General features: G+C 29.0%; 2 protein-coding genes across 2 annotated transcripts; one reads left to right on the top strand and one right to left on the bottom strand.

Annotated features, from left to right (window-relative positions):
* Positions 1 to 8,525: 8,525 nt before the first annotated feature.
* Positions 8,526 to 11,083, top strand: LOC107612898 (sucrose transport protein SUC1). The gene is made up of 4 exons (XM_016314673.3): positions 8,526 to 9,979; positions 10,109 to 10,172; positions 10,400 to 10,443; positions 10,612 to 11,083. Exons 1-4 carry the CDS (start codon positions 8,729 to 8,731, stop codon positions 10,789 to 10,791), a joined length of 1,539 nt encoding a protein of 512 aa, XP_016170159.1. The 5' UTR covers positions 8,526 to 8,728; the 3' UTR covers positions 10,792 to 11,083.
* A 5,210-nt stretch (positions 11,084 to 16,293) lies between these two features.
* LOC148547026 (dof zinc finger protein DOF2.1-like) lies at positions 16,294 to 17,958 on the bottom strand. Its single transcript, XM_088495231.1, has 2 exons — positions 17,666 to 17,958; positions 16,294 to 17,563 (listed from the first exon to the last, which is right to left on the bottom strand). Exons 1-2 carry the CDS (start codon positions 17,693 to 17,695, stop codon positions 16,598 to 16,600), a joined length of 996 nt encoding a protein of 331 aa, XP_088351357.1. The 5' UTR covers positions 17,696 to 17,958; the 3' UTR covers positions 16,294 to 16,597.
* Between the last annotated feature and the right edge of the window lie 7,267 nt (positions 17,959 to 25,225).

The following is a 25,225-nucleotide window of genomic DNA, read 5'->3' as shown; positions in this document are numbered from 1 at the left end:
AAATTCCAGATCAAGAACAAATTTGAACTGATACCTGTGTCGAAGTATAACAAAAAATCAACTAAAACAAAGACACATGACCACTGAAGTCAATAAGAAATTTAAGACTTCAAATTCAAAAAATTAGTGTTCAATAATGAAACCTTCTCCTCACATTTACCCCCCACACATTCCGATCCAATCTATCATATGATTCCAACTAAGACAATGGAGATCTACAATGTAGATTACTCATCACTACAGTAGTGAAGACCAGCAAGTAGTAACAAAAAGACATAATACATTCAATTATATCATTGAAGGCCAAAAAAAGACAAACCTAAAAGTGTGACTTACTTATTAATTATTAGCTACTTTGTCTCAAAATATTATTAACTGTGCAAATTGATCTCAAAAACTGCTACTAAAGATCAAGATTATATATCTTTTCTAAAAAAAATCCTACCTAGCTACATGATGTCATTTAAATAATAAAATTTAAAAAGATCTTATTATTAGAGAAAATAACATCTGAGGGACAGACATTATTATCAAGATGCAAGTTGGAATCGTAAAGCAATAAATAAGTGGTCCAGCCTTTGGTGTCGTGACCTAAACCATATTATTGTAGGTTTTTGTTTCATATGCTTTGTGTCAAAAATGACTCCTGCGGTTCTCTTAAAGATTGGGTTGGCTTTCTTAACTTCATCTACAATCAGCTTTTGTCTCTCTACTTAACTTCCAATTTCACTCAGCAAAAAAACAATTAAAAGTCCAAGCACATGTTCCTCCCACAGCCATATATATAGTCTTTTCTTGAAATGTCAAAGAAAATGATATTTATATATTATTATAGCAATATTCTTCTCTTACTATATGACTATATATCACTTTGTTCACACAAGCCATGATCATTCAAATTGTAATATCTCTTACTATATGACTATATATCTCTTAGAATTGACTGATGTTCTTATTATTTGGACCGTCCAATACAATTTCATTTACGGACAAATTAAAACTACTATTAGTAACACAAAATTGACTAAAAAATTTCAATGATATGGTAGAATTTAAGTCCAAGATAAGTAATTTCTTTGGAGACTTAATGTCACTAGGTAACATTTTTTTTTTCAATTTCTTTAAATATAATTTCTAAATATGTCTATATATTTTGGTCAACTAGATGACCATCACTACAACAATATAGACTATTTTTTAGGATTATTATGTGTAAAAAAAATTAAAATTCGTCAAAAAAATAAATTTGACACTATTTTAACTATAAAAATATGTTAATAAAAGTTTTGTCAAAAATAATATTTTTAACATATAAGTAATTGTAAAAAAAGTTTAAATCTTATTTTGATAAATATTGACCGTCAAAAATAATTTGTTATAAAAAATTGAGAATATATTTTTTGTGATACTTATTAACTGTCAAAAATACTATTTATTTTGATATTTATTGACCATAAAAAATTTTCAACAAAAATTTTTAACAAAGAATGAGATAAGATCTTGAAACTGAAGAATAAACTGAGATTTTGAAGATGAAGAATGAGTAGTATGATTCCAAACTGAGAGCAGTGTAATGCTAAAATTGACGGAGCTCAACGAAAAAAATAATAATGGAATAAGTTGAAAACAAATGAGTGTCAAAATTGAGGAGTAATTTTCTATAATCAAATTATTCATAAAAAACATAAAAAATTTGATATTTATGATATTTGTTAAAAATATATATTAATTTTTACACTTAAGTATAGCTGTTAAAAAAAATCATGTTAAAATAGTTCTCTTTTCTTGTAATGCATGGTTCAACCATATATAACATCCAAGTCAAAATATAACAGCTATAGCTAAGTGGGAAGAATAAATTAAAAATTAAAACGGAAAGAATAGCATGCTAACTTAATTAGCTTTAGAAGTTTACAAATGTGACACACTGAAAATGATAATACAGTGTAGTCAATAGGAGAGGGACCATATAACATGTATATATGACTTGATAGAGTGTGAAATCGGCATTAATAAGCCATCCCTGTTTATTTAATTTCCAACTGGGTGGACCAGTTGATGATGTATGTATCTATCTATCTTTTCACTTGTAATTCCGTTAGCTAGATAATAAAAATTGTGAACAATGCGAATAATAGACTACATTCCAAGTTCACTAAATATGAATAAATTTAATTAATTTAAAATTTAAATTTTAAAATTAAAAATAATTTTTTTTAATTTATTATTTACGTTATTCAAAAAAAAATATTGTTCTCCTATATACTTTCTCTTTCGCTTGAGGTTACGGTTGGAAAATTTTTATGGAAGGTATCTATCACCATCCGTGAACTTTGGTGGTGTCCACTACTTTTTTTTTTTTTTCCCTAGCAATTATTTATTTTTATCACAAGATCCACCCATTAATTCGTATTTATTTGACGCCAAGGGAAGATAAAAGAGAATATTGCATCTACTTTACTTTGTTCAACCAAGTGTGGATAAAGGTATTTACAAATGGCAAATAATCTGTGTGTACTAATAAGATAAAATTTTGACTTGTCCATGAAAGACTTTTGTAACCAGATAAAATTAATTAGGATAAGTAACCATCCATCTTATTGTGTGGCCTTAAAGAATAAGGAATTAATATTATATGTTTTCTATTTGTTTCCTTTTTACAGCTTTATTTGAAATGTGTAAATTAATAATGGTTCTCAAAATAAACAAACATATTGTTATTAATTAGTACTTTGCTTAGCCCACTATATATATAGAAAAATTTAGAAATGGGATAAAGTTTTGACATAATGTCCATGGAAACCTTTTTGTGTATATGAAAGAAATTAAAACATTAGAATAAAGCACTCAATAATGAGATCGTCAAAGGAATATATATACACAAGTATTGATTCATTGCTTAGCTTGGTGAAAAGCTTGCATGATATATATATATAAAAGAAGAAAGTAACTACTTAAAAAAGTTAAAAGATATAATTATTTATGTATTTTTTTTATTAATTTAAATTTTAGAGATAAATAATTATATCATAATATTATATCAGAACTTTTAAAATCGAAAAATATAGAACTTAATTTTTGTTAGACCTTAAAAGAAAATTTTAACATGAGATAAATTAAAAAAAATTATATAAAAATTTAAATAAACTCAAAAATATGTTCTTATTTAAAGGAACGTGTTAGAAATATAATTATTTATATTTTTTATCAATTTAAATTTAAAAAAATTATATATGTTAAAAAAAATAGATTCCAAATGATAAAAAAGTTTCTGTAAGATAAAATTCAAACAGATAGGGCTTATATATATACATATGCATTATATTTTGCTTATCTACTTGACTTTATTCTTTTAACTTTCTACCTTTTTAATTATTATTCCTTACAAGCTTTGCTTTTACTACTTTTATTGAAAGAAAAATATTCCTTCTATCTACATAGGAATCCTTAAGAGTAAACTAGACTGTGTCTCGAGAATGATTATCCATACCAAGATTATTAACCGGTGTTTTAAAATTCTTAGTTAGCCAAACTCTTAAAATATTATGTTATAAGTTTGACTATTAATTTATGTTGACATAAAGAAGTAAATAATGTTTCAATACTTGTTTAATTTGTATATATCCGTACCCATAATGATGCAAGTGTGTTAATCAATTTATACTTCTTCCGCTTTTAAGGTATTCTTTTTCTTTTCCTTGTATTATGATTTGGACCTACATAAATTTCTTTGTTATCTTTATTTGCATCTATATATACTACACATAGCTGTAAAGTAGGAATAGTGATTGTGAATGTTCATTTAAATTCACATAGAGAACGTTTCTTGTATATAAAGTTTAGGTGAAATTTGGCGTAATTAACTACTAATTATCAAGATTAAGCTCCGCGCGACCTTAATTAGTTACTTCAAGATTAAAGTGCATTATCTACAGAAAAAGAAACTTAACAATTTGATTATCAATATAAGCAAAGTAAGCACATACAATTATATTAGAGTAGTAACTAAACAAATCAACCTTCAAGAAAATTTTAGTAAGATATTACTTTAATCCCACACAAGTTTTAGTTATTAAAATTTTTAATATTTTATTTTATTAGACAAATCAATTTTACTGTTTCATATGTATTGCTGAATAAGTTTAACGAGATAAATAAATGATAATAATTATTTAATAAAATATAAAATATTCTAAATTACAAGATTTATTTAAATATCAATTTTTGACGTGGACGAATAATTTGATATAAAAATTAAATTATTTACGAAATAATAATTTAAAAATTAATTTGATAATTAAAATTGATGGGAACTAAAGCATATATATAATAAAAAAATTATCTAAAACTAATTTGGGATTATTGCTCTCAAAATTACCATTGAGAAATGTGAAAAGACAAATTAACCATAATGAAAAGGAAATAAACCCTAGAAGTGAGTATATGCCTTGGAATTTCATTAGTCATGCAGTGATAATGCTGAGACATGCGTTTGTTTTAGTCAATGCACATGCAATTTTGAATGAAGAAGGAGCAAGCCTCTTTTCACTAGGGTCACAGTGCTAGCACCCTTGTCTCCCTCTCAAATATTAACCTCTCATGGCATATATAGTACTTGGTCCCATTGCTTCTGTTTTCTTTTGCCTTGGTCTTTCCAATTGGCCTATTCTTTGAGGACAAGAAAATGATTGGGGTGGCTGTAATAAGAACAAGAAAATTAAACTAATTATAAGGATAGATGGAATAATATATCTAATGAATTAAATTAACACACTTATCCTTTCAATACAGTGGTTTAATTTAGTTGATCATTTAATTATTTATTTCAATCTTTGAAGGAAAAGCCAATCAATTTTTATATAAGTCGGATCCATCAAAATGCAACTTTTTAAATTTCCCTTTCTTTTGGTGGATTGTATCATATATGGAATTAGGGGTGTTCAAATTTAAACCGATATAAATTAAACCGCTTATTCAATTCAATCCAAATCGAAAATCGATTAAAATCGTACTAATTCGGATTTGATTGGATTCTATTTTTTACAAACCGCTGGATCGGATCGAATTTCGGATTTACTTTTCATAATTGATCCAATCCAATCCAAACCGCACAATGTGCTATAATATTATTATTTTATTATTATATTTACAATTATACTTATAACATGTTCAATTTTTTATAGATTTTTATAGTATTCATGTATTATTATTATTTAATAAATATTTTATGTTCAAAATGTTATTTATTTATTTATTTTAGCTAACCTATAATTTTATTTCTATCGTTATATTATCGTTGACTTTTTAAGATATTATTGAGACTTATTATGTCATTGTTGATTATTTAAAATTTGATGTTAAGACTTGTTATATGTATTTAATTTCTTTAATTTATAAACCGCAAATCCAATCCAATCCAAACCACTTGAAATTGGATCGAATCAGATCGGATTTTTTTTAAAATCATCCAATCCAAACCGTACCGCAAGTAAAATTAATGTTCGGATCGGATGAATTTTTGACTCAAAACCGATCTAAACCGCACTGCGAACACCCTTATATGGAATGCAATTTTTTCTTCGTTAACTCTAGCTAAATTGTTTAGTAAATCAAAGTATATTATGACATTTTAATATATAACAAATATTGCAAATTCTCTAAAAATAAAAAATTTGACTATGTGGATGAACCATATTAATCTTTTTCCGTACAAATTTTGTGGTAAAGTTAAATTATGAAGCGAGAAACTAAAAGAATCAAACGACATATATATATAAAAAAAAGGTACGAAGAAAAAATGCTAGGCATTAGAATATGACACCACTTTTTAAATTCTACTAGTCTTCATCTTAATCATGCATTGTGTCAACTATTATTAATTATCATTATGCTTACGAACCTGAATGCACCCCAATACAATTTCATCGGGTTTTTTCATCCACAATATTCTCCTAACTAATTGCGTCCGTATATTCGTTCCACAATCATCAGTTTCATTATGTCACCAAGTCATTTTTCCACCTTAATTAATATTATATCAATTTCTAATTACATTGCTATAGCCATTATCTTGGTTCTTTCAATTTGCTGCCACATCCTTTCTTCCATGATCAACAGAACTCGGTGTCACAATCCTCATAATTTCATTCACTAATTCAGTTTTTTATGATGATCATCGTCATTCAAACAGTGATGACCGAATTTTATGATATATGCAGAACAAGAAAAGAAATCTTAGCCATCGTTATATATACAAACATATATAATGTAGGCTTTATACACTCATCACATATACACATTTACTAATTAATATCATTTATGTTAGTGTTGCAAGTGTGAGGAGTGTTGAAGTTAGTCTCACATCAAAGAAAACAAGAAAGAGTGAGTAGTTTATAAGATAAGAAACATATTAACTTAACACCTTAATGTTTTGAGTTGGATGTAATATTTTTTATATATATTATATTAATAATTAATGACGGAACAACAAATAAAACTAAAAATTACATGTCACGTATCATAATATAAATATATAATAATGTAATTCCTATATATTCATATTTCATATAAAGTAAAATATGGTAATAAGCACTACCTAATACTGCCAGAAAAAAAAAAAAAAAAAGCACACTATGATCAAGTTCTATCAAATCCAATAAGATAAGTAAAAGTAACTATAATAGCACGCACGCCGGAGTTGTATCAAAATTTTAATTTAATTTTATTAATGTCTCTCTTGAGTCCAATAAATATAAACAGTGTGTGTCTAGAAATTGGGATCGTGTAACACACACACACACATAAATGTAATGATGATGGTGGATGAATTGGGAAGAAGAAATTCAAAGAGGGAATCCATGGAGGAGCAGAGGGGAAAAAGATGGATAAGTGCAATTATAGAAATGCACGTTTACCAAAGCCAAGGATTTCATAAATCTGCGTTCCTCCAATGCCCTTCAGTCTCGGTGGTCCTCCTCGTCAGCATACCTAGGTTCCTTCTTAATTCAAATTCATACATACACAAAAGTCAATGACTTTAATTAGCATATATATATATATATATATATATATATATATATATAATTTAGTTAACATGTATTTTAAGGTACATAATAAATTTATTATTAATAAAAAAATTTAAATACTTTCATTTAATGAAAACAAAATAGTCAATGAGTTATAACTAAAATGGCATAGACTCCTCATACTCAATTAAGAGGTCGCGGATTCGAGTCACATATCTTTAGTAAAACAAAATAAATATATTAAAAATTTAAATTTTTTTATATTTTTAATAAAAACTTTTTACTAATAACAAATTTATTATATATTCTTAAGATATATGTTACCTAAATTCATATATATATATATATCTTTTTCTCAGCATTAAATTCTCTTAATTTATTTTCAGAGATTTTGTAAAGTTCTAGAGTAGTATTTATTTCCGTTATTGAAAATTTAGTAAACACTTTGAAATATAGGATCTTATTAATTAAATACTTATTAAAATTTAAAAATATTTAATAAAAAAAATATTAGTTTTTATTTAGTATTTATTAATTATTTAGCATTATTGATTAAAATTATTATCTTTTGTTAGATACATTATTATAAATCCATTTTAAAACATTTATATAATTTTTTAAGTTTAATTAAAATATTCTAGCTACATTAAAAATGTTAACAAATATTTCTAAGGTATTTGTTACAAAAAAAAAAAGGTTATAATATATTTATACATTGTTGAATACGTGTTCTAAACACGTCCGAAATTTTCTTTTCATATAGAAATTAAAAATTGGATTAATTAATGGATCATGTCAATGACCTTCTTGGTACTCATCAACATTGACCCTTGTGTTCAAGTTTCTGCCTCACTACTATTCTCCACTTGCTTTTATTATTTCAGATAAGGCTTGGTGGTTGGTGAGACCATTTTTTTCACCTAAGTATGAAAATATATAGATGTATCTAGTAATGTAGGTGCCGTAAAGGCAGAGAAAAATGATTCAGTGTATATGTGGAAATAATGACAAGTTAACAATAATAGAAATATATTTGACATAAAAGATAAGTATACTTAATTTTGTCAAAATAAGTGACCTGTAATAATAATGCAAAAGATAATGTACCAGAAAATTGGGATGTAGAAAAGATAAATGAAAAAGAGTGTGGAGTTAGTATAGTGTCTTGGGCGGAGACTACAAAGAATGCATGTTATGGTAAATTAGTAAGAGAATTGAAGTGTATGTTATTAATGATATATATGAATGGGATCGCTAGGGAGATAATGAACTATTTAGTTATAAAATAAATATTTTGAGATTCACTAAGATTTGAACTCTTGATTTTTCGGATCTAGTGTTTTAATACCATGCATGATACCATTCATCCCAAAAACTTCAACCGATAGAAAAAAAGTAACACTAATGATTATATCTCTAATATTCTCTAAACTTTCATTGTATAAATATTCCATTGACTTGTCATAGTTTCCATATGAATATATGATGCATGACACCATCATATAACTAACTATAAAGTGTATATAGTAAATCACTGAATAGTCACACACACGTTAATAAACGCAACATAACATAACCCCTCACCCTCCCTATCCGCTTATAAATTCACCAACCCCAACCCCCCTCTCTCTCCATTCAAACACTGCACATACCACTCCTTCCGGTCTCCTTTCTTTCTTTCTTTCTCTTCTTCATTTCTTGCCATGAGCTCCTCAAACAAGAACACCATTAAGAATGGTGATACCCATAATTCCCTTCAGCTAGAATTGGGGTCACCAGTGCAGCCAAGTCCAATATGGAAGCTGATGGCGGTGGCCTCCATTGCCGCCGGTATCCAGTTTGGCTGGGCTCTACAGCTCTCCCTCCTAACACCCTACAGTCAGCTTCTTGGAGTACCTCACCAATGGTCCTCTTTCATCTGGCTTTGTGGCCCCATTTCCGGCATGGTTGTCCAACCCATAGTCGGTTACTATAGCGATAGATGTACCTCCAAACTCGGCCGCCGTCGTCCTTTCATCCTTGCCGGCGCCGCTGCCGTTGCCATAGCTGTTTTTCTCATTGGCTTTGCCGCCGACATTGGCCACGCCTTAGGGGACAATCTGACCAAGAAAACCCGGCCACGCGCCGTAGGTATTTTTGTGATCGGGTTTTGGATCTTGGATGTGGCGAACAACATGCTTCAGGGCCCCTGCCGAGCATTCCTCGGTGACCTTGCTGCCGGTGACGAACGGAAGACGAGACTTGCAAACGCATTCTTCTCCTTCTTCATGGCGGTGGGAAGCGTACTGGGTTACGGCGCGGGGTCCATTGACAGCCTCCACAAAGTGTTCCCATTCACACAAACAAAAGCATGCGACGTGTTCTGCGCAGACCTGAAAACCTGCTTCTTCTTCTCGATCCTTCTGCTGCTGTCGTTGACAGGGTTGGCTTTATTCTACGTTCCAGACAAACAGGTATTACGTGAGAAGTCCGGAGAAGAGGAAGATGAAAGATCGGCCGCGGTTGTATGTTTTGGAGAAATGTTAGGGGCTTTGAAGGGGCTGAAGAAGCCCATGTTACTACTGATGGCAGTTACGGCAATAAACTGGTCAGCGTGGTTCGCATACTTCTTGTACAACACTGATTGGATGGGTAAAGAGGTATACGGTGGGACGGTTGGGAATCAAGCGTACAAAGACGGTGTCCAGAAGGGAGCTTTGGGTCTTTTGATAAACTCCGTGGTTTTGGGTGTTATGTCTTTGGGTGTGGAACCCATTGGACGTGCGGTTGGTGGCGCCAAAAACCTCTGGGGAATTGTCAATTTAATCCTTGCCGCTGGTTTAGCCATGACTGTTTATATTAGCAAAGTAGCTATGCACCAGCGCCATGTTAACCCCAACTATATTGGTCATCCCTCCACAGGCGTCCAAGCCGGAGCCTTGTCTTTTTTTGCTGTTCTTGGCATTCCTCTTGCGGTAATTAATTTATCATTATTGTGGATAATACAAATTGTAGGATATATTTTTGTATTAAATAATTATTTATTTTACTTAATTTCTTATTTTTATTCATATTAATTAATCACACTCTTATTTGAATTTCAGATAACATTTAGTGTTCCGTTTGCATTAGCATCTATTTACTCAAGTGAGACTGGTGCAGGACAAGGTATTACACTACAAATACTAGAATGACATATATTATATTTTTTAAAAAAATAAAATAAAATAAAATTTGTTTACAGATCAACCATAAGTATTAAGCAATATCTAAGTCAGTAATATTCTTTAAAAAGGATATTAGAAACCAATTATTTTAGTCAAAAACACCTTATTCATATGGGAAATTGTAGAAAAAGAGAATTGACCCATTTTTTTTTTGTTGAAAATTTTTAGGTTTATCTCTGGGAGTTCTCAATCTTGCAATTGTGGTTCCACAAGTAAGTATACATTTATTAGACTTATAACATATAAATATTAATTCGAACAAGTGTGTCATTTATGTTGTTTATTTGAATATATTTTTAATACTCATATAAAATTTTTAATTTTTTTATTTAAAATAATTAAATTAACTAACAAGATGTACGTATATAAAATGTATGCAGATGATAGTGGCAGCAATTAGTGGGCCATGGGATAAATTATTTGGAGGCGGTAATTTGCCGGCGTTCGTGGCAGGTGCAGTGGCAGCTGCCGTAAGTGGAATAATGGCAATTTTCATGCTGCCTTCTACAAAACAATCAGAAGCGGCTAAAGCTGCTCTCCCCATCGGTGGTTTCCATTAGGTTGCAATATTTCTGTGAATATCAGAAGGGAGCATTTAATTTTCAAGGTTTCCCTTCTGTTTTTCCTTTTTTGGGGTGGAAGCCATAGAGGACACAAGTCATGGGTGTCTTTTACTGTAATTTTAGATTTCCTTTGGTGCTTTAGTTGATTAATTAGGGATTGTGCTTGTTGTAATGTAGATAACGCTGTTCTTACAAGAGTTTGTGTTATGTTTATCACTTGTTTTTGTTCTCTTTTTGGGTTCTCCTATCAACTATCAACTAATAATGCACCTTATTACTATCCTCTTCTTCATAATCCTCTTATCTTTTTTGTGCATTTATGATTAAATAAATTTTATATCTGTTTCGGAACAAGTTTCAATTTTCAAGTTGTTCAATTTTCCTTTTCAACTTTTACCAATAATTTTTATTGATCCGTTTGGGAAAAAATTTAATGGCAATTCAATGACAAGATTCCCGAATCATGAGTTTCCATGTTTTAATATCTGACTATTTGCTATACAGAATTCAAGGAGTGATTGGCACTTTTTTATGCCTAAAATAGGGAAAGACAATTAAATTCAACCCAATCCGTTTATGTGTAAAATATTTTGATAGGATTAAAATTTGACTAGTCTTGAGTTTAATAAAAGAGAATTATACAAGAAATATTAATTATTTAGTATTCTTTAAAAAATATAATGTTGACAATTTTTATACATATAAAAAAATTTTTAACTTAAAATTTAGCTCATATTTGTTCAATTCTAGCTAGTAATAAGATTCACACTGATATATGAGGAACAAACTCTCACAGATAATAAAAACTCATTTATTGTTACAAATATATTTTGACAAAAATTACATAAAGTTCCTCTTAAAACCAGAGAGTGATAAATGTGGTGAGATGAGGTTATGAAGTCAAATGATAAAAGCTTTAAAAGGTAACGCGTTTTCTTTATTATCTAAGAAGTTACTATATTCTATATGTGTGAATCGTGGATTAATTAAAGCGCATCCCAGTCAATCCATTCATGTTACTGTAACGTATTACTGAGGTCTATAATAGTAATTCAGTTACAAGTTACAAGGGCAGTTATGACATTTCTCGCTATATGGTTATTCAATATTCACTGTGGCCAAATATTGGATCGGGTAGATCTGGTAGCTCCGTAGCTGTTAATTTAGCATGTTTAAGGATCATATTAGTGAAAACTCAGTTTAAGGGATCATCAATTTGTGAAGTGACTTCAGGGATTTGGATTTATTTGTAGTAGTATCTCATACAGCTGTATATGTCTTCTCTATCAATAATTTCAAAAAAAATATATTAATAAGATATTTTCATGTTTCAGCACTATCATATTTTTTATTTTTCTTTTTTTCCTTTTACATGCATTTCAGTGCCATGCTTGACTGACTGATATATGTTAATTTGTGTTGAATTGATAACATTTTGTTATTCCTGTGTTAGAATTGTATGCTCCCTATTTTTATTATTTATTTTTCTTGATTTCATTTCTATCCATAATCATGTTAATATTAAAAATAAATATATAAAGATGGCACACATAGTATTAATCCATCTAATTTTATTAGCATTCACATGTGCGAGTTCTTTGCCTCTGATCTGCTATTGTATATATATCTATATCTCTCTCTGGTTTGTTCCAGATATAGTTGGACTTTGTTTATACAACACAAGTACATATTAAAGAGAATCATGAGTATCTTGCTCCATGCTGACCCCTATATGTTACTTACTTTTGCTTTCATTATTTGTTCCTACAAAAATATATGTGATTTTTATATGATTCTGCTCGAAGCTTTGATTGAACATCCGCATTTTCGTGAGTTTAACACAGGAAGGGTAGTCATAAATCATAATCTTATCTTTATATGTAACCACTGTAGAATCACATGTTAGTTTTTCTAAATGCATCTAGTAAATTTACATTTTTGTTTAAGATAATTCCATATCTTGTAAGAACCTTCAATTTTTTTTCATGTAGGTGTATTGAAGTTTGATGTTGTTGTAGACTTGTGGTCATTAAGCCCAGCAAATTTTCTGCATGTGATAGTAAATATTTTTGGGATGTTCTCGTCCTCATCTTTTCCTTTTTTTTTTTTTTTTGGTAAATCTTTTCCGTATTTTTTAATCCAAATTAGGGGCACGGGAGTTTGAGAGGGAAATTATATGTGAACAAGTCTCATTCAGTGTAAGTGAATTTTATTTTTGTTTCTTTTATTTTGGTCCTTTCTGGTGTTCATGGTAAACTATGCAATTATATATGTATCCACTAAGAGAACAAACAGTGTATAATAAGCCCACAGTAGAAACATGAGTTAGGTACATGGGCTTTTTTTGGAGAGCAAATAATAATAATAAATGGGCTTTCTTCGGAGAAAGAAAAGGTGCATGACTTTCCTAGATTCAATCTTCTAACTCCATGGCCCATTAAAAGAGGCTAAAATCTTCTACAATTTTTTTTTCAAAACCAAAAAAAAAAAAAAAGAAAGAAAAAGATTTTCCCTTATGTTTTTGTAAATATCAAGCATCCGTCAATAGAGAGTACAAACATACAAATACAATTTTGCAGCGAATTATTCTTTGATTTATCGAGTTCGGAGATATTGTACACAATTAAATTTTTTTGTGATATTTAATTTCTTTGTGTTATATCGTGACTAATAAAATTTAAAATGTAAAATCATTTTAATACAGTTGATCTCATTAATTAAATTGTAACATTTTGTTATACGGAATATGATCATAACAAAAGGAAGAGAATAAAACAAATATCACTCATGAAATTAACTATTTTTAGTTTGAAGATAGCTCCGATAAGCGATTTATCTTAATTTATGCTTTGATTCTACGGAAAAAGTTTTAGTAAGAAAAATAACGTATTTGATATAAGGAATCAAATCGGAGAAAAACAAATATAATGTCCAAAGTAATAATAAAATCTTGTGAAGGAATAGAAGTTTCTTAAACTACTACTAAGAAAAAGAAAGAATAAAAGTTTGATTTATATATGTCTGTGTTTTTCCAGCCCCATGTATCTAGTGGAATGTTTATCTATAGAATGCTTGCAATATATTATATTGGCACCCCGTGTTTGATTGATAATTAATTTGACGTTGCAACTTAGGGATACAAAGTTTCTTCATTATCCAAAAATGGAACATGAACAATTTAGTATTGCTTCGGTTTCGGACCATATATGATTGAGGAAGACATGGCCAGACTGGTTTTTTCATTAATCGTTGATCTGAATTATAAAAAATATATATAATATATATTAATTAAAATCAACGGTTAAAATAATTGGAACACTGATATTTCAGGTACACTAGTAATTTTTTCCAAAGTATGTATCACTATGATGACAAAGGTCCAATCTTACTGTTCCTATTATTTCTCTAAATTAAATGTTCTATTTTTATATATACGTATATCTCTCTTATACACTGAAAAGAAAATCATATAAATATTATTTCTTTTTTATTTTTGGTCAGAATATTATTTCTTTTAATTATCTCCAAACTTCATCCTTGGGTTGCTAGCAAACAAATCAGAACTCTATCCACCAATAAAAGAGATAGCAGTACAAAAAATCCCATATATAATTTTTGTATCACAGTACTTTTATCAAGTTGTGCATGCTTCAACTTTGGGTTTTGAATCTTGAGCCTAGTAACTGGTCCCACTTAGCCTAGGAATAATGTGAGCCTGATTGGTATAACCCCCTAAGTGTGCTACCTTGGGCCGTTAGAGCTTTTGGATTTTGTAGAAAATTAATCACATGTTTTCTGGAATGTGGAATCTGAAACATTCTTTGCACAACATAGTCCTTCTTATGAGCTCTGTCTGAAATATTTTATACATACTTATATGGGACAAAATCAGCAAATCTTAGGTGAGCAACCAATTTAAAAGACTATTATTTTGAAACCATGTAGATGTAAAGAATTTAAGCAACTAATTAAACTAAGCATGGAAGATTAACAACCTTACAATAATAAGGGGTGTGTTTAAATATTTGATCTTGAAATGTGCTCCCCCATTAATACATGAAGCCCAAACCTAAGTCCTCACAAAGTTGTTGAGGTGCTAAGAGTTTAAGACAAACATAATGGCCAAAGTTTATGGAGTTGTATGATTTGTTGTTTTCCAAGTCTGGCCCATATGGTTTATGTGAGGACAAAACTCTGTGATCTTGATCTTATCTCAATTACATTACAACACGAGGCAAAAGATTTCTTCAACTTCACTGTTACTATTTCACAGCATTAAGAAAATAACGACAAACCAAACAAAATAGTAAGTTGTCTCTTTTCAAACTTTAATATCTCCAAATCAAAGTAACCAAACAAAACAAAAGCAAAAGAGGTTCTGAGTACAAATACACTTTTCAAACATACAACAATTTGATTTAAGCATTAGACAACAATAATTGAATATCAAGAAGAAAAAAAGTCCTATTACATAAAATTGTTATGAACTGTAGACTTATAATAATATGACTTTTGTCTGTTTTTCTGTATTTAACAGGTTACAAAAAATAATATGCATTTTCTTTTTTTTTTTTCTATAAGTAGTGAAAAATAGACCAGCTCATATTCCTTGTACATCATTTCAGCTATCCTTTTAGCAAAAAAAAAACATTTAAAATTAATTTTTATTATTTTGTGGATAGAGAATAAAATAGGATGTATTGAAATTGATAAATATATAAAAATATTGTGGTTGTGAAAAAGAAAGTCCATAGGAGAAGGGAGTGTGTAAGTGGTTGCAATATAATAGTGAGGCAGAGTCTGACATGCATATAATTTTGAAAGTGATTAGTGGCTGTGTTGTGTTATTTTTGTCACGCCCATATCCAACGTTGGATTTGGTCAGACATTAAAGCCAAAGAGAGATAAAAATCATTCCCGAACTTGCCGCTCATGCCTTCACTGAATTTTCTAAATTCCTTTTGGAACACGAGAAATTCTTGTATTCTCTCAAATCTGAATCCTACTTCTATCTAGCACCTACCACTGTCATGTCATATATATACACTACTATACACACACCCCATTATTTCTCTATTTTTCTATTTTCTATATCTATACAGTTTCAGTAAAATAGTAAGTTCTATTTCTCCATGCATGTTCATGGAATCTACTTTGGCCTAAGTAATTTGCTGCAGTTTTGGCAGAATTAGAATTTCTTGAAATACTATATCACCATCATCAATAATTCAATACCCGAAGCACCTGAAATAATATATCTGATTCGATTCTAACAGTTCACACTTCAAACACACCTCAGATTCACCCTGAACCAAATTAACTATTACTACTATATCAAAACATCACTCTCATTCTCTCTCTCTTACATGTCAAATGAGGAAAATGCTGCTTAAGGTAGTTTATATATTATTAAAAAAAATGTTCTATTCTTATGTATATCTCTCTTGTACAGTAAAAAGAAAATCATATAAATATTATTTCTTTTAATTATCTCCAAACTTCATCCTTGGGTTGTTGGCAAACAAATCAGAACTTTCATTTAGTCTATCCACCAATAAAAGAGATAGCAGTACAAAAAATCCCATATATAATTTAAGCAAGCTACAAAAGAAAAATAAAAAAACAACAAAAGAAAAGAGAGTGGATTGATCATTGATGAGATCCAAATCCCTATTTAACTCAAACCTACTAATTAAAGATGATTTAAAGTAACTAATTAAGACTGGTCTTTTAGTCAAAGCTAATAAGGTGAGAGGAAAATCATCATCACATACAGCAGTGCCTTCTGATTCATGAGCATGTCTTACATTAGAGGACTATGGAGAAGGCCATGCCAATTTGAAGATGTGAAACCAGCATTCCAAGTTGCTCTTGCTGAATCAAATTCACCCATGTTTGTGTCCCCATTACTACTATTATGCCATGGAAAACCGCCACCACCAAGAACCTTAGTAGCTTCACTGCATAGTTCTTGTTTCATGGTGCTGACACTCACTGCTTGAGTTGCTGCATTGCTCATCTCTGAATCATAGTTATTAGGTAGCAACATGTCTCCACCATTAACAGCACCATTGTCCACAACCTCACCCATGTCCCCATTCCCATATGAATAGTACAGATTCTGATGATGAAGAGTATTGTTATTACTATTGTTTCCTTGGAATCCGGTTCTAAGTGCTTCCAAGAAGCCAGTTGATGAAGTGTTGTGGGTGTTAAGGGCTTGATTTCCAAGAATATCACAAAGGGAGCTTGTGGGGTTGCCCAAGATTGAGAGATCATGATCATCAAAAGGCATTGATTGTTTCTGGAGCCTTGCAAGGGCTAAGGTGAGATCACTGGTGGGAGAAGAAGAAGGATGATGATGATCATAAGCCAAATGAGGGAAAGCAGTGATGAGAGGATTATTAGGTGAGATGAATCCATGATGATGATCTTGAGGCCTCCTTGAAGAGGGTGCAGGTGAATTAGATGAAGAGGAAGTAGTTGATGAAGAAGAAGAATTAGAAGATCTCTTGTTCTTCCTGCATCCACCACCAACAGGAACATTCCTGAGTGTTCCACCTTTGGTCCAGTATCTTCTGCAAGATTTGCAGAAGTACCTTGGCTGAGAGAGGCTGTAGTTGTTGTAGTAGCAGAATTTGGTGTTGGTAGAGTCACATCTTGGACATTTGAGTGCTTGTTCTGGTTGTGGCCTTGGCTTTCTCTCTTGTTGCTGACTCTTTGTGGAGCATCCTATCATGTTCTCCAGTCCCTGGTTTGATGACATTTCCTGTACCAAATTCAAACAATTGCAAGCTATGAACTATGATGCTATATACAATAATAATAATAATAATACATACATACGGATCATTGAGAATATATATGGTACCTGATGGTGTTGTCCACTAGAAGGATCCATCCATACAGAGAGAGTTATAATATGTATGTGAAGGTGTGAAAAGGGAAAGAGTAGAGAGAAGTGATAGAAAGTGATGATGAGGTAATGGAAGGAGAGGGAGGGGGTGCTTCTCTACTTATATATAAATTAAAGCAAGCAAGGAAGCAATGCAATCCAATCCCAAGAGAGAGAGAGAGACTAGTGAGAGATAATCATGGTTTCTGCCGTACAAGAGGGTCGATGAAGTTGCCTTGCACGCAGAGAAACCCCATTCTATCCATCACACACAAATAAATAAACAAATCAAATTATTCTTCTATCCATGCTATTCAATACTATTACATTATTACATTATTAGACTAATTTTAGAAGATAGACCCACATTGAAAGACAGAGACTACTAAAAAATAAAAAATAAATTAAATTTATGTATTGTGTTTGTTATAAAATGTATAAAATTGTTAATAAATTATAATTTAAATAATTTAATTTTTTCATTTTTATTTAGAGGTTTCGAATTCAATTCTATTAACTTTCGAAAAAAAAGTATATAAAACTGAAATATATCTCAATATTCTATTAAGAAAATATGAAATTAAAATTAAAATTTTAAAAATTAAATAAAGATAATTTTAAAAATAAATATTATTAAATTTTTAGTTTATATTCTTAAAAATTTTAATTTCTTTTATGTTTACCTTTTAAATATACCAAAAAAAAAATTTAAAATTTTATATTTTAAAATTAAAATTTTAATTTTAATATCTGACTATCGCATATAATATTGATTATTTGTCTCTCAATCTTATTTTCTATCTATACTTTCAAACATTACTTTAGTAATTTGTATGTATATCTATTTGTGTGTGCTGCAACGAGTTTATATTGTACCTACCATAATTATATAGATAAACAAAAATATTATGTTTACATGAAAAAATTAATTGTCAAATTAATATTTATATATAAATATATATTATTTTATATAATTTTTAATCAAATAATTATTTATTAGAATAATCAAATTTATTATATACAATAATTAAATTTATTTATAATAGTATAATAAAAAAATTTTATAAAATTAAATATGTATATCCACTAATTACCTAATAGTTGATGTTTGATATATGATAAATAAAACCTCAAAACTTATTATACATATTTGAACATATACTAATGTTTTTTTTATTCTTTGCGATTTTCTCATTTTGATAGGCAAAAAATTAATTCGTTGTGGATCGAAACTTCGTTTAAAGATTTGCCGCAAGTCAATAGATTATTGCATGTATAAGATAAATTTCAAATTATCGACACTTGTTTAAACAGACGAGTGAATTGACCACTCGACCAACCTAAACTAGTTAACATGTACTAATGTTAGAACATGAAATAATCTATGATAAATAATTACAATATTCTGCTATTAATTATAGATATGATGAATTCAATTAAGGGATCGGAAGTGAAATTGTATAAGAGTGGGGTCCAGGTGTGGAGTGGATGCAACTATTAGGTGGAGCCCACGGCGGTTGGACTGGGCAGGCCACCGGTGGTCCCCACTCATCCACCACTGTGTCTGTCTCTGTGTCTCCACTTCTTCCCCATTCATCAATTTGAACCTCACCTCTCTCTCAGCCCCCAAACATGACAAAAACCTCGCCAATCTGCATTTATTATATACAAGCAAGTAAGTATTTATTCAAGGACACGGAAGAACAACAAAGATTTGGTCTAAGAAGAGCAGAGTGGGTGATATGATCCAGGATGTTACATGTTTTTGGAAGTGTATGATGCATGGGGCCCTTAATTACAACAAGCAATGAGATATTAATTATTCTTTTCGTCGTTTCTTGGAACATACAATTAGGGTTTCTTTTTTGTTTCCTCGAATTTATCTGACTGTCGCAAATTTAAATTTTATTTAATAATTTATTATTGACTAATAAGTTATTATATGTACAAGATTTAAATTTTCGACACTTGTTCAAGATAACGAGAGTTAACTACTCGACCAACATAATAAGTTGGTTACAATTAGGGTTTATTACTTTATTAGATATTATTGTTTCATGTAACACGTTGCGGCCTTGTAATTAAGTAAGTACATGTGTGTGTATGTAATGTAATAGGGTTATGATGATAATACATGGGCATGAATTGATGATTCATGTAACATAATATGTCATGATAGGTATGGTAGCCACGTCACTATAGTCATAAGTATCATATATTATACACATAATACGCTTTGGTTGCATTGGATTTATGGGGTCCTTTTGGCCCTTCAAATTGGGGTACCTGTGGTCCCTTCTCATCCAGGAACCCCTGATCAGTGATCATCATCTTCATCGACAATTATCTGTCCATAGGCTTCTGACTTGTCTTACTCAACTTCCACTTATTCCATGGAACCTCCTACACTTTATTTATTTGCATTCTCACTCCTCACACATAATTTCCAATTATAGTCATTTCACACCATAACCAACCACTTTATTCACCAAATATTATAACCATGTATAATAATGGGTAACAAAACAAATTTTCTTTTTACTAACATGGCTAAAGCTCATCATGTCTGCCTCTACATCAATTCAAATTTTACTCACAGAATATTAATTTATATATATAAGAATTACTCATATACGTGTAGGTCACAAGATATTAATTAATCATATGTATATAGATTATAGACATAAATGGAACCTATTTTTCCAAATGATCCAACAACTATATATATTAGAGTGAATACCCCACTCGACCCTGACAATTATCTCGAAAGGACAATGAGACTCCAAGAAAAAAAAATACTCAATCCGATTCTTGATTTTTTTTGGACTGGTTAGCTCATATGCTAAAAGAAATAATATTTTTTTTTTCACAGGAGTCTCGTTGTTCTTTCGAGGTAATTGTCAGGAACTGAATCAAGAATTTCGTTATCTTTCAAATTTCGAGATAATTGTCAGAAGCTATTTTGGATTTTTCTCTATATATTAAATTAGAAAAACAAAGGCTAAAAACAAACATGTATATAGAGGAGGAAATAAATAAAGAAAATATTACATTCTATGACAATAATGATCGTTATTTGACGGTGCAGAATCAAATGATTAGTTTCGTCTAATTGTTTATTTGATTGATCAACAGCTAATCCCTTAGATTATTAATTACTATTATTAATATTCTTATTCCTCACACATGGACATTAATTTGTCGCTTAGCTGTTGGAAAAGAAAACAAAAAAAAAAGGCACCCTCTGCGATCAGCGATCTGTATCCATTCTTGGTACTCATATTTTTAATTAAAAAACTAAGATTAAAGTTAACAGCCATCATTACAGTTTGTGAAATTTTCAATCCTAAATTAATTAAATAAATCATAGGCCATTTTTTTTTTCTTTTTTTCTAGTTACAAAGAAGATATGAACATGCAACCCACCCAAACCTATCAAATCTTAGCTATTAATGTCCATATCCCCATAAATTGGATTTAAAGATAAGGTGATGAAATTAAAAATGAAAGAAAGAGTGCATGTGATTATATATGGTCAGCAATTCAACTAAATCCGACATATATTATCATAGGTGGCTTTTATAGGGTGTAAGTTTAAACCCTCTGAAAAAGAAAAAGTAGAACCTGTTACCTATGTATGTAACGTAATGCGAGTATTCTTACTAGTAAGCTTTTGATTTGTTCCTAATTTGGGTGTTATGCCTCTCCACTTGATATATTTGCGGGGCAAGAATCTTTTATAGTGGATGGCGGGAAAAACTATGTAATAATAATATGTATTTAATTTTGATACACTATTTATATAAAATAATTTTATATATTTATATATTTAATTACATAATGTGATATCATTAAAAGTAATTATTTTTTTATTGATAGTAAATAATAATTTAATAAGATAAATGTGATTATATGACTGTATAAAATATTTTATATTATTAATATATTAAAATTAAACTCTAATAATATACCAACTAATATATATATGATTATGTTATACGTATACTAAAATCAGCCACCAAAATCAGTTATCAGTATAAAATATATGTTAAAATATAAATACACATTAAAAATAAATTAAATTACGTATATTTATATATAAATATAGGTGAGTTATATGGTGCTTTTTACTATGGTGTCTAAATTGCTTAACTTGTTTTTAAAAGTAAAAAATAAAATATTTAAAATAAAAAATAAAATATTTAAAATTTATTAAAATAATTTATTTACCTTTTTCTGTAAGTTAGGCACAATTTTAAAAATACCATAGCATTCACCATAAATATATTAGTAACTGATTTTAGTGGTTAATTTTAGTTTATAAATAATATTTTTTTATACAAATATGATATTATTTCACTACTAACTATGATTTCGTGCTTTTATTATCTTTCTGGAGTACTTGACGGAAATTAATTAGCAAACAATGATTGATCTCTATTAACGCACTGTTAATTAGATATACTTTGGATCCTATGAAAGATTTTAATTAAGCCTTAATTGGTTTCCACCCTCCTATTAACTGATTGACACATGAAACGTGTTTGAAAATGCATGGATGATGACGATTTTTAAGATATAATTAAGCTAAATCAAATATATTGGGATTGGAGGGTGCAAAATGTGTTGTGGTGGGTCATGGAATGTTGGTAGGGTCAGAATCATGTTGGTTGACCGGTCAAATTTATATCAGTCAAAGGAAACAACACTACTGATGATGAAAAACATAAAAGTAAAAGTGAGTAGTGACCATGGTGATGGGAACCGTGCCCAACATAAGACACAATACATAACGGTGATGTTGTGTTACTTCTATGTTTATTAGCATTTTTGTTAAGAAAAGAATATGAGATTTCCCACTCTCCTTTCTTCCACAGATTCCTTTGTGTATAAGGACTTTATCTTGAACTTTATCATTTTTTTTAACTAACTTGACACATGTTATTATATGATTTTTTACAAGGTTTGATTTTGGATTATTATATAAGATAATCACTTAGCATTAGTAGCATAAGTTAATCACTTTCTATTAATATCTAGAGTAATTAACAGACACGAGGATTATATTTATAATGCTAATAAATATAAGAATCAATAATTCTTCATGTATAGTATCTTAATTTGCAAATTAAATAATTAATTTGAATTAGTCGAGTTAATTCAATTCATGTGTTTAAATAAATATTAAATATTTAAATCACAAGTAACATATTTTTTTATAGCCAATTCTTTTATAATAAAAATCTTAAATAGTAACAAATTAGTCATTCACAAGTGAAGTTCATACAAAAATATCATGAAAAATTCGAAAGGATTTGCAACTTAAGTTGATCTTTCCAATTTTGTTTGCTTGAACCTAACAAAGTATTTTAAACGCATAAATAATAAATTTGTTAAAAAGGATAAGAATCATTCACCTTAGAAAATAATTAGAAAGTTGAAATTCTTTTTTCTTAATCATCACTAATTTATTTCACTGTACTTTATTGTAAATTTGAATATTCTTCTCTAATAGTTCAAAGTCCCCTAACTTTTTATTTTTTATTTTTGGTAGTATAAGGTTACACATACTTGTTTAGAAACTGTAAAGTGAACATATACACATGAATAATTATAATAATTTTCATGATTTTGAACATGAAAGAATTAGTAATTTGATAATCAATAATTCATGCTAGTTTAATTAGCGAAATTATAATGCAATAAACCAAAGTCCCATGCACTTACGTTTTGACAGCACACTTTATTCTTACCCAGCATTATCATAATTATATTGTGCGCACTTAAGTTGGTTGATATAATTAATTATACTACAATTGAGTATCGTTCAAGTTAATTAATTATATCACATCATAATATTATTAATGCATCCAAGATGTACAATACTAGTAGATAGTAATAAGTAATAACCATATTATTGCCGCACATTCTGACGAACTTATCCAAATACAAAAAAAAAAATGCATTTTGATAAATAAAACTTAAAAATAAGTTTTGGAAAAATAAATATTTTTCATAATTTGTATTAAAAAAATCTTATTATTGCATGCATTTATTGCATATGAATAAAGTAATACTGTTATAGCATATAGATACATTAAGATAGAATGTGGTCATCACACTAGGTTGAGTTCACTTATTGTCTTCTCTCCCAATCTAAATCTATTTTTAGCTACATTAATAATATTTATACACATAAGTATTTAATTATTCGTGTGCTTGCAAATACTTATTAGAAACAGTTTCCCAAACAAATTATATTTGTAGCATTGTTGCATTTTAGCATAGTTAATTATGTTACTATTTTTCTGTGATGTAGTACCCTACAAGGCTGCAGCTGCTTTATTTAAGTAGCTTTGAACTGTTAGTCCACACTATCATGGCAATGACCGTTTGAAAATACAAAATTTCACTTGATGATGTATTATAATTATGATTTATCTATTTTGTATTCGACAGACATATGTTAAGGTTAACAATTAAAATTTTTTTTATTAAAAATATAAAAAATTTAAAAATTTAAATATATTTATTTTATATTATTAAATTTACTAATAATAAATTTATTATATATTCTTAGAGTACTTGTTAATTAAACTCGTATAATTAAAAAAATAAAAATAGAGAATTATCTTTTAGTTAATCAGTATTAATTAATTATTTATTTTAATTTTTTTATTCTTGTTTTAGAAAATTTAAAATTTCGAGTTAGATTTAAAATAAAGAATAATTCTAAAAAATTGATTGATAATAGCTATAAAATATTAGCTCCTTAATCGCAGTCTAATTAATAATGAGAAAACTTGTTTTTTTGAGTGAATAAGCTAAGATTTGTTGTTGCATATTGTATAGTAACTTTTTATTATTTACTGAAATATATAGTAACATATTCTTTTATAATAAAAATCTTAAATAGTAACAAATTAGTCATTCACAAGTGAAGTTCATACAAAAATATCATGAAAAATCCGAAAGGATTTGCAACTTAAGTTGATCTTTCCAATTTTGTTTGCTTGAACCTAACAAAGTATTTTCAACGCATAAATAATAAATTTGTTAAAAAGGATAAGAATCATCCACCTTAGAAAATAATTAGAAAGTTAAAATTCTTTTTTTTAATCACTAATTTATTTCACTGTACTTTATTGTAAATTTGAATATTCTTCTCTAATAGTTCAAAGTCCCCTAACTTTTTATTTTTTATTTTTGGTAGTATAAGGTTACACATACTTGTTTAGAAACTGTAAAGTGAACATATACACATGAATAATTATAATAATTTTCATGATTTTGAACATGAAGGAATTAGTAATTTGATAATCAATAATTCATGCTAGTTTAATTAGCGAAATCATAATGCAATAAACCAAAGTCCCATGCACTTACGTTTTGACAGCACACTTTATTCTCACCCAGCATTATCATAATTATATTGTACGCACTTAAGTTGGTTGATATAATTAATTATACTACAGTTGAGTATTGTTCAAGTTAATTAATTAGATCACATCATAATATTATTAATGCATCCAAGAT

This window comes from Arachis ipaensis, chromosome B8 (assembly GCF_059453495.1).
Source record: "Arachis ipaensis isolate K30076 ecotype BB chromosome B8, ASM5945349v1, whole genome shotgun sequence".
NCBI lineage: Eukaryota > Viridiplantae > Streptophyta > Magnoliopsida > Fabales > Fabaceae > Arachis > Arachis ipaensis.
This window is presented reverse-complemented; position numbering and strand designations above follow the sequence as displayed.

What these genes read in the sequence shown, in the direction of transcription:
- LOC107612898 (XM_016314673.3), top strand. Translation starts at nt 8,729, where the DNA reads ATGAGCTCCTCAAACAAGAACACCATTAAGAATGGTGATACCCATAAT. An exon ending in TTCTTGGCATTCCTCTTGCG is followed by an intron (nt 9,980 to 10,108) that starts GTAATTAATTTA and finishes TTTGAATTTCAG; the next exon opens with ATAACATTTAGTGTTCCGTT. An exon ending in TGAGACTGGTGCAGGACAAG is followed by an intron (nt 10,173 to 10,399) that starts GTATTACACTAC and finishes GAAAATTTTTAG; the next exon opens with GTTTATCTCTGGGAGTTCTC.
- LOC148547026 (XM_088495231.1), bottom strand. Translation starts at nt 17,695, where the DNA reads ATGGATCCTTCTAGTGGACAACACCATCAG. An exon ending in CTAGTGGACAACACCATCAG is followed by an intron (nt 17,564 to 17,665) that starts GTACCATATATA and finishes AATTTGGTACAG; the next exon opens with GAAATGTCATCAAACCAGGG.